The 10,727-nt window shown below is 38.2% G+C and overlaps 1 protein-coding gene across 1 annotated transcript; it reads right to left on the bottom strand.

The window, feature by feature from the left end:
* Positions 1–1,752: 1,752 nt before the first annotated feature.
* dpysl5a (dihydropyrimidinase like 5a) lies at positions 1,753–10,025 on the bottom strand. Its single transcript, XM_085343653.1, has 12 exons — positions 9,765–10,025; positions 7,988–8,146; positions 6,589–6,768; positions 6,406–6,474; positions 6,244–6,288; positions 5,093–5,168; positions 4,718–4,874; positions 4,459–4,600; positions 4,082–4,224; positions 3,744–3,951; positions 2,643–2,811; positions 1,753–1,838 (listed from the first exon to the last, which is right to left on the bottom strand). The coding sequence occupies exons 1-12, from the start codon at positions 10,023–10,025 to the stop codon at positions 1,753–1,755; spliced, it is 1,695 nt and encodes a 564-aa protein (XP_085199779.1).
* Between the last annotated feature and the right edge of the window lie 702 nt (positions 10,026–10,727).

Genomic DNA, 10,727 nt, shown 5'->3' with positions numbered 1-10,727 from the left:
AAAAGAAACAGTGATGGAGGAGTTTTACTAGAACATGCATGAAGATCTTGTGAACATAACTGATTCTAAAATGAGCTAAATCCTGAATGCATGATCAAAATACAAAAAAAGAGAGAGAATCGGTTGCCGAGACAAATATTCACAAGTAGTAACTACAAAATGAACAGTAAAAATACAGTATTAGAGAACTTGAAAAAGTATCAGTGCTTTTCTGTAGTTGCTAAACAAACATACAAACTTTCAGTGTCATAAGAAGGCATTTGATCCTCTGAAGATTTCAACTTTATGAACACTAAAGTGGATCCCTTCACCGCTTCTATACAGAGCTTAACAAATTTTATCAGACCACCTGTCATAAAAAGAAGAAAACACAAATATTTTATAAATCTGTCAAAAACTTACTAAAAACTAAAATTATATTGTTTGTTAGGCAAGTAAAATATACTTTTTTATACCCAAATTTTGAGCAGGCACAAATTTGGGTCAGAAATTATTCAAGCACAACATTCAACCACTAAAATAAATGTTTCTACTGAGGAATGTAAGTAAATAGCTGTAATTTGGCATCTGAATCAAAAAATGATCATGTGTTTAACTATTTCATCTCTTTTTTTGTAAAAGTACATTTGAAAGTTCAGGAGTTAATTTGGGGCACCGGTGGTAACTCACACTGTGTGGTGGTCTAATAGGTTTGTTGAGCACTGTATGTGCTTCACAGTGATGTGCTACATTAGACGTGTCAGTCAGATGACCGATAACACCCTGACCACAGTGAACCAAAGTTGTTAAGTTGTTAAAAGTGCACCAGTGGTACAGGATGATGTGTTCTCAGGTGAGAAAAAGGCCATTTGGGTGAGACTGTTTGCTCTCTGTGGAAATAAATATGATCAGAAAAGATGCTAACATGTTTAGTATCAGTGCTTGTTAAAGTTCTTCTAACTATGCTAACATGCACAGTACTCACAGCATAGCTTCATTCACATTTGGTGGAGGTGGAACAGAAGTCTATTCTGCTATAAGGCTGTTGAACCTGATGAACCAGTGAGCAAAGACTTCATGTTCTTATTTGTGTAATCATTCCAACATAGTAGCATCAAAAGAACATAACAAATAATGCAATATAAAAAAATGATAACAAAAAACAGTAAGCTTGAATTATGATATTCCTCATCATTTGATCAGTAGCAACTCTTCCTTTCACAACTGACATTTTTTAATGTCACGTCGACATCCTTGTAGGAATTTGTCACATTTCATTCATCGTGGCTCTGAGTAAAAAGACATTTTGTGACACTTGTGACATGAAATCATGTAAAAAGGCATCTAAATAGTACATGATACAAGTGCAAAATCGTATTTTACAGTGAGGTAACACAATCGCATCATAAAAACCTTGACTCACCTTCATATTTCTAAAACTGTTAATAAGACTCAACATTTTCCCCTACCAGAATCCAATAACCAAAGTAACTCAACTGCAACTCAATTTATATCTGCTGCTTATATTTGGTTAACATTTCACTGGAATTTGGTAGCAATAACCACTTAGCAAACATTTTTCCCTGGCCGTATTGCAGTATAATTACAGCCACGTCATACAATTTTACAATTCTAAATAACAGCACTGAGTTCAAAATGAAAACATGACTCCGTTACTCCACACATGTTCTAAAGTAAAACAAGTCTTCTTGCTTGGCCATACATTTTCCTCAAATATCATTCTTCTGCTTTACGTAGCAGCATTCTGACTGGTTACCAGATCCCGCTGGATCTTCCACCAGGAGGAGCAAGGATCCTCGCTGAGGATCTCTTTGGAATGTTGTCATCGATTTGAGCACCTGGAGCAACCGGGGACAAGATCACGTTGGATTAGGCAACGAAAAACAAACAACTGCTATTGCCTTGAAGAACTTACTTGAAGCTCAGTCATACTTTGCAGTAGTACAGTAAAGGCTTCTCTAAAGAGCTTATGTTAAGTTCCGGGAGATTTAGGAAATGGAGCATAACTAAAAGGATGGAAGTGTTTGTTTGCTTTCCATTTAATCAAAGCATTTATGGTTTTGATAAAACTATTGGTAAGTAATTTGATGTAAGGTACAAATACAAGGATTCCTTCAGCATAAATGTTCACTATAACTACACTCCAATTATTATCTTCCCAGGTGAAGTGACTTCCCAGGCATAAAGCAACACGTGTTGCACAGTTAGAATCATTATTGGAGTTTTAACCTTTTCAGACGTGTTCTTCAGCATGCACCCTGGAAGCAGGTGAGATTCTGTCAGAAACCTTTACTCTCTTTCTACTGAGACTTTTTGCTGCCTGTCATTCGTCATTTCTACCTCAGCAGCTTGCCAGTAAGTACTGCTCTGATTATGCAGGCCTAAACAAACAAGTTTGATCCCAAACATGGGACAACTATAGTCTTCAGCTGACTTAAAGTGCTGTTATTCAAAGTTACTTTGACTATAGCGCCCTCATCAGGCCAGTCATTAGACATTTTATAAAACCAGCAGCAGCGCCACCAAATCACAAGCTACCAGTGTCCCGTAGCTTCCATTAACATGGAAATTCCTCCTTTTGCGTATCTATAACATAATTATAAAATTCACAATGCCATGTGTATGAATCAGCTGGTCCTCACCAGACAGGCTGAAGCTGGACTCATGGAGGTCCCTCATGCCCCCATGCCGGGTGCAGGGGCGTGTTGGAGTGTCCAGATCTGAAGAGCCGGTGTCTCTTTTTCCAGAATTTGCCACGGCAACAACTTCACCTGTGTAGGGTTCCCGCTCCACAGCTTTCACCGCCTGGCACTGGCAGAAACATATAGCAATAAGTATTCCTTAAAAACAATACTTTCAACAAACTACGCTGCAGGCTTCCTGTAAAAATGTAGAGAACATAAGTTGAAGTAGCACATATTTATTGACATTCTAAATTAATCTCATTACAGTCTTCAAATCCTCTAATCTTGTCTGAATCTAACAAAGTTCACACACCCTGATCCAAGAATTCTTATCAATTATTGAGATTTTTTTTTTTTTTTTTTTTTAAGGAAAAAATATGAAGATGATAGGATCAGCAAACTCTCCTTGCTGTCCCCTAGCAGGGGCTTTATGTTCCACCAGGGGGCACTGAAAGCAATGCATGTTTTAGCAACTGAGTATATTTCTCAACCCCACTGCAAAATTTCTTAGATGCTAACTACACCTCCAGAATCAAGATTAATCAGTGGGAAACACTGAGCTTTGTAGTGGAAGCTCCAACAATCTCTAACATTTTCCCTCTCACAGAACATCCCAATTGATTAAGAGCTATTTGGCCAACTCTGGTTAAATATACAAATTCGTTTTTGATTTTCTAGCTTTCCATCTTTTGTAGTTCCACTATGGAGGATGAGACATGAAATCACAATAAACTACAATTATACATATAACTAAGGAGAAATATAGTGTGAAAAATACATGTTTCTAAATTATGATATAATTAACTTAAATTAGTGCAGCTCTGGTTTATTTTTAACCAACCTTCAACCTTTTCTATGATATTTGCCTTTTTAGTACTGCTTTGTCAATTATCCTATTTTTTTTTTTATATAACAAATGGGAAGTTCAATCATTACAGTAGGGAGTGCGGCACCGGTGATAGAGAAAAATACATGAAACAACTGTGCCGTATCATCCTATTATAAAATTTAAGTTTATAAACCAATGCTTTGTAAGTGTATTTCAGGTCAGGCTGATACCTTTTCTCTCTGAACCATCTTCTTGTAGAGATAATCCGGGAAAGTCCTCAGTGGGCAAAACTTTCCGGAGCCCTCGGCGCACGTGAACATGCCATTTTCGTAGACCAGACGTCCACGGCTGATGGTGACAATCGGTACACCGTGGCAGCGCAGACCTTCATACGGGTTAATATCACCTCCCTGCACCTGGTTTTCAACAGAAATGACCCTGTAGGCAGAGATTGAAAGACAGAAGTGACCCAGTTTAGCAAAGCAAACGCTGGATCAGCCTTACAGCTTTGATATAAAAGCTGCACTGAGACAAGCTGGTCGATAAATGGATGGATTGAGTTTCATACTTGGATCCCTCTGGGTCCCAGACCACCACATCAGCATCTGCTCCTGGGATGATCCTGCCTTTTCTCGGGTAGAGGTTGTAGATCTTGGCTGCATTTGAGCTTGTGACTGCTACAAAGCGATTCTCATCCATTTTACCTCCAATCTGAAAATGAGAACACGCACACACATTTGAATCCATTTCTAATACTAGGGATAAACACAAAACACAAACTGCTACTAAATCATTTGACCCAGTAAAAGGAGACCAAGATGTTTTTGTGTCTCTTCTGCCCGTTCTGTCTGTTTGTTAAAAGCTCACATTCATAACCACCAAAACAGATGTCCTATTTGTGAAAGTTCTCTGACAGCCACACAGGAACAAAAGAGCCACACATACCACCCCTTTCTCCCAGATGACGCTCATACGGTCCTGAATGCCAGGAAGCCCATGAGGGATCTTTGTGAAATCATCCTTGCCCATGGCCTTCTGTTTGACGGTGAATGGACGATGGTCAGACCCCACAACATTTAGAGTGTCGCTGAAGCAGGACAAAGGAAGTCATATTTATTATTAATTATTTAATCAGTGGAAGAAACAAGAAACATTCATATTAAATTAAACTTAACGACAGATGTTATAGTATTTTTTTTCTCACTTTCCAAGCAGGCTCATTAGAAAATTTGGAGTATTGGGGTCCAGGCGGAGAGGAGGCACAGTCACATGGGCAGCTGCATGAGACCAGTCCTGATGATAGTACTGCATACCGTTCAGGACAGTGTGGGCAGTTGTTGTTTCTCCGTGGACCACCTTACCTGTGGTCAGACATTTCAATAAGGACATATATTAGCTAGAATAATAGTGCAAGGAGCTTAAAAGACAAGCAAACACTGATTTTCAGTTGACTTTAGGATCATCAAAGCAGACATTTAAGTAACAGTAGATCAAATCTCATCAAAGAAATACATTCCCTTAATGCACATCACTTGCTTCAAAGATAGTAACACTAAATATAAAAGATAAAGAGCCTCACCTTGCATCTTGGCTGTAGCCACTACATCTCCAGCAGACATACTGGAGACATTCACAAGATAAACTGGGCAGTGGGCCTAACAGAAAACAAAAAGGTTATATAGTTAGGTCCACAAGTGCTTGTACAGACTTTTTAATACAAAAGCAGCATTAACTGTTGAAGAAGTACAGTTATTTTTATTCATAGATCCTTATTTTCAAAGTCTCAAAAGTACAGTAATTGGACAAACTACATGGATGAAAATAATTTCTACATACTTTTCGCTTACATCGTTCTAGTACAAGTTAATTTAGAGTTTTATCTGCTAAATCTGTGTTTTTTAGAGCTATACAGGCTCTTTGAGATGTTTTATGGCAAAGTCTAATCTGAACTTCCTGTTCCTGGGTGTAAGCAGTGGTTTGCACCCTGTTTTAAAGCTTCGGTGTATTTATATTCATAAAGGCGTCTCTTGATTGCAGACTTTGGCAACGATACGCCTACCTCCTCCAGAGTGTTGTTGACTTGGCTAGATGTTTTGAAGGGTTGTTGTTTTTTTAACCAAGAAAAGAACAGTGCAATCATCCACTTTAGCTGTCTTTTGTGGTGTTTCAGGCTTTTAGGTGTTCCTGAGCTGGCCCGCGCATTCATTATTTCCAAGAAAGTGTCAGATTGTTGATTTGACCACTTCCAGAGTTTTGCTGTCTCGCTGATTCAATTCAAATTCAATTCAATTAAATTCATTTCAGTTTTATTTACCAAATGATAATAACTGTAGTCTTAAGGTGTTTTAGATTATAGGGTAAAATCCCTACTTAAACTGTTTGTCAGTCAGCCATCCAGTTAGATTTCAGCCTCTGAAAATGGGGCACTGTGTATGAAAATGGTTGCTAAACAACTAATGTAATAGTTTTGTTAGAGCCCTTAAATTAAAGCCTAAAGTCTGCCCTTTAATTTAATCACATCCTGATTGTTGGTTTAAAATCAACTGTGGTTGTGCACAAAGACAATTTTGTCCAACAAAAACAGCTCTGTGCAGATTAATCATTGGAGTTAAATTGCAGTGTTAGCAGTGCTAAGATTGGTGATTAAAATGTTTTATGTTTAACATCCCTAGAGTTTATAATGACCTTATTTTGATTTCTATACTGCATTTTTTCTGACATCCTACTCACCCTGTTGGCGATGGTAATCGCCCTGTGGGTTGCTTCTGCTTCCAACTGCAAGGAAATCACAGTAAATCAAAGCAAGGAATTTATTCAATCATAGAAAAAATATCTCATATCCTTGACCAGAGTTTGGATATCATTAAGAGTTATAATTATAAATGTTTATACCTCTTCAGGCCTGCTGATTTCAATACCTTCTGGGCCACTAATGCCAAGATCCAATGCCTCCTTGGCACCCTGACAAAAAAAGTAATAATGTTTTTTTTTTAAATATATAGAAAATGTAATTAAATAACTTTAACAATATTTTCATTTGCGTACACACACTGTAATTCCCAGTAAATCCCTTACCTCTGACACAAGTTCCCCATTCTCAGCGTGGACCCTCGCTATGGCTCCAATGTCCTTACAGTGCTGCAGGACCTGGAAGAGTTCACTGTCCCGCAGCATGAACATGTCCTTATACGCCATGAACATCTGAAAGGAGTTCACTCCTTTGTCTCTTACCAGCTTCTCCATCTCAGCTCGAACCTGTACAAGGGGAACAATGACACAAGCTCAAATGTGGCCTCAATCTCCAAAATATCCTTATCCAGAAAAAAAAGGTTAAACTGAAGTAGTTAATTTGAGTGTTTAATGCCGTTATTTGAGTTACAGTATTTATTCTTGTAAGTAGGTGGGATCAAAGTGGATTTCTTATTTTTACAAAAAAAGTTTGGTATTTTTGAAATAAATAGTTTGTTCCAGTATTGTTTTTAACAACTATGAAGTCATAAAGCAAATATGGGTCATTTCTTACTTGTTAATTTAAGTCAGTTATGAAATCCAGCCTGATTTAAGGAGAATGCAAAAATAGTTATTTTAAAGAGGATCTGCTATGCTTTTCCTTATTATTGTCAAATATAATACAAAGGATATAATAAATAATGACACAGTGTAATGTGTAATATATTGTAGATTACAGTTACCTCATTTTAATGCCTGCTAAGGACCTGATTTTGTTTTTATGGGGTTTGTTTTGTTTTTTTGTGTTGATGTGTAAAACCTTAGAATTGGCAAATGATGCTCTTTCTTTTTACCTTGACTGTCCTGTAGTGGTGGAGGCTCATATTAAACATGGCTAAAGATTCAAAGAATGAGGTCAGCATTATCATCTCAGGCACACAGCTAGCTATGAGCACAACAGCCCCACCCACTGGTTGTAAAGGGGCAACCAGATCAAAAGAAGTCGTCTTAAAGGGTGGGGTAAGGGAGCGAAAACAGCTCGTTTCTGACAAAAGATGAACTCAGATGTTCATGAGCAAGCAAAATATGAATAAGGATTAATCTGAGCTGTAAATTCAAAGCTATCATAGCAGAACACTAGATTTAAAATAAGAAGCTGGAAATTAGCATAACAGGTCCTCTTTAAAAATAACAAGTCTCTTGCATTTATTTGTACTTTGACATATTAGCAGCTAAAGATCATCAAGTTCATTATTACAAAGTTAGTCAAATTTAACAAGGATTTTAAAACATATTCCAGGTATTTCGAATAGATTCTGGTACTTTGTGAGAAAGGAAATGTGAAAAGTGCTGCTAACTGTTCCTAATATTGCATTTGGGGGGGGGCTTAGAAACCCATTGCAATACTTTATACACACTGGTCATTTATAATAATTTAAGTCACAAAGTTGAGTTTTTACTTTAGAAGAAGTGTTCGTGGAGGCGAAACGTATTACAATGACATAGAGCGACAGTGTTCCAGTACCTTGGGTCCCCACCAAGTAACTCCAATGTGCAGAGCGTAATCACAGCAGGCCTTGGAGTCGGCTGAGTTGCGGCACTTTTCGTAGGCTTCCAGCAAAGATTCGTTCCTCTCAGGGAGAACATGTCCGATCACCATGGTGGTGCCACCAGCCAAAGCAGCCTGGAAAAACAACAAAAGTAGCTCTGAAGTCACTTATAATGTCTAATTTAATTCTGTCAAATAAGTTGCAAAAAACATGTGGTGTATTTCCTGCTCTGACATTTTTTCATTTGCTATAATAGTTGATTTTTTTTCACTGAGATGTTTCAGTTTAAAAGCTGTTATTCAGTTTGTTTAGAATCGTCAGCTGCAATTTAAGACTTAAATAATTTGAGACTTAAACTTAATCATTTGCTTCTTTAAAAATGATTAAATAGCACAAAATGGATTGATTTATGAAGCAATCCATTTTGTGCTATTTTGTGCTAGAATTTATGAACTACTAAAACAACTTTAATCTACTAATCAGCACAGCCCCGAGTCCAAGCATAAAAGTGATAGCTTCAATTACCATTAATGCTAATGGTTATCTTTACATTCTTGCTGATGGAAATATAAATCCTTCAGCAGTTAAAGCACAGGATTGAGTGCTCCTTACAGTGTAATCATGTTTTTTTAAAACCTACAAACTATATCATTTCTTTACAGCATCAGCACTTCTTACTTTTTAACCTCCTACGAGCAGATTTAGATGTTTCAGACACAAGTTAAGGAAAATCTTAATAACCCAAACAAGTGTTTTGTGCTTCATGCTTCACTGAGCATCTGTCAGCTGACCCTAGAGACTCGAGCGGCGTGCACGGAGTACGGGTGTTAGGGGGGCGTGGGTCTGGGAACCATTGTCTCCAAGCACAATAGCGTGAGTGAAAAGGCTTTGCGGCAATCTTTGCAGCAGCACCCCGGTATCCATGGAAACAGATACTGATCTGCATTTTTCTCTGGACTTATACTGGAGCAGGCAGGGAGGGGCCAGGAGAGAGACAGAGAAGAGGAATGACTGGCGGAGATGGAAAGCAGCAAAGAATTGTGTCTGTCACCAGCATCTACCGGCCTGTTCGCTCCCAGCATCCGTCACCTCTTAGAAAGCTGAAAGTACTACAGGGTGATGAGTCATCACAGTGCCCTGAAGCAGAGTGGGGTATCCCGGTTATATCAGCCTCCAACATTCACCCTTGCCAAGAGCAAAATTGCCAAAACACCTTTGTCTAATTTTGGAGAAATAAACTCTGGATGCAACCCAGTGACATTTATTTTTATAAATGCTTCTTATATCCTTAGTAACAGCTATTGTTAATGTTAGTACCGCTGGTTTGTCTGCTTTTTCTGCTTGCAGCTAGATCTTAAAATTAAATGCTTCGTTACTATTTTATGTGCCAGTTTTTGACGTAATTTCTGTGCTCTGCTTATTTGCAAAGTAATAGATATATTACTTCTGGCTCTCTTAAGGGAAGGAGGAGTGACCTATAAATTTGTGTCTGAGGTCTGACTTCTTAGTTCTAACTTTGACAGCAAAAGTATTCCTGCCTAAAATAACCTAAATATTTGATCTCCAAATATTAAGAACAGAATAATGATGCATTACTGACAGTGTGACTAAAATTAACATCAGTAAAAAACCTTTTTTTCAATAATTCAATGGTCTCTGAATCTTAATCTTTCCTGTTGTGACAAAGGTGATAAAACATGAAGTTTGCTCTTTTGCTTCTCTAAATTTGGGACAATATGAAAAGACTGTTACCTTGGTACCGCTGTAGAAGTCATCTACTGTGGTGGCATTCATGAAGCTCTCCTCCAGGTGGACACTAGTGTCGATGCCCCCAGGAAGCACCAGTTTCCCTGAGGCATCAATCACTTTAGCCCCACCTGGGATCATCAGCTCTTTCCCCACCTGCTGGACGATGCCGTTCTCGATGTAAACATCAGCCTCCTGGGTACAGTCATCATTCACCACTTTGCCACCCTTTATAAGGATCCGCACCATCGCTGAGCTGGAAGACATGGCTATTGATCTGCGAGGAAGAGGGAAACATACAGCTGAATACTTTTTGCTTTTTGTAGATACTAAAGGGTGGCAATCTGATTCAAAGCAACCACAGTGTACATCAAAACAGAAGAAAAGTTATAACCACCTGACAAAGGAATCTGCAGTATTTCTATGAAAAAAATCTGTTTACAGTACCTCATTTTTACAGTAGAATAAGATGACAGAGGAGAGAGAAGGATCAGTAATGCTGCTCTGGGACCAGTCTGTCACACTGTGACTGACATCAGCTACAAGGCTGAGTAGGCTGTGTCAGTCACTGCCTGAGACCTGACAGCTCAGTGTGCAGAGGCGTCATAATAAATAGAAAGAAGCTGCGTCCAGTTAAGGGTCACAATAGGGCAAGCAAGGGTCAATGGGACTATTATTTTTGAAAGGACCGAAGGAGCATAACACTGCTTACACTCACTGTATTGTTATATTACAAGAATCTAACCCTAACCCTAAACCTAACCCTAAGAAAACATGTAAAAATATGTTTAGCTTAAACTGAGAATGGTTTTGATTGCCTCTACTCCATTTCCTAAACTGATGGTTGGTACGTACACATTTTCCACTTACATTATCTAAAATCATGTTATCATCTGAAATAGTCACCTCTAGATTTTAACTGCTCACAGGTGTGAATGCTGTGATAAAAATACACACACATGTGAATTG

This window comes from Diplotaxodon limnothrissa, linkage group LG19 (assembly GCF_057381915.1).
Source record: "Diplotaxodon limnothrissa isolate DT_005_m linkage group LG19, D_limnothrissa_male_GT1.1, whole genome shotgun sequence".
Classification (NCBI taxonomy): Eukaryota; Metazoa; Chordata; class Actinopteri; order Cichliformes; family Cichlidae; genus Diplotaxodon; species Diplotaxodon limnothrissa.
Note: the sequence above shows the minus strand (reverse complement) of the source record. Positions and strands in the feature narration are given on the sequence as shown.

What these genes read in the sequence shown, in the direction of transcription:
- dpysl5a (XM_085343653.1), bottom strand. Translation starts at nt 10,025, where the DNA reads ATGTCTTCCAGCTCAGCGATGGTGCGGATCCTTATAAAGGGTGGCAAA. An exon ending in GGCTACAGCCAAGATGCAAG is followed by an intron (nt 4,875 to 5,092) that starts GTGAGGCTCTTT and finishes GTCTGACCACAG; the next exon opens with GTAAGGTGGTCCACGGAGAA. An exon ending in TCATCTGGGAGAAAGGGGTG is followed by an intron (nt 4,225 to 4,458) that starts GTATGTGTGGCT and finishes TCTCATTTTCAG; the next exon opens with ATTGGAGGTAAAATGGATGA.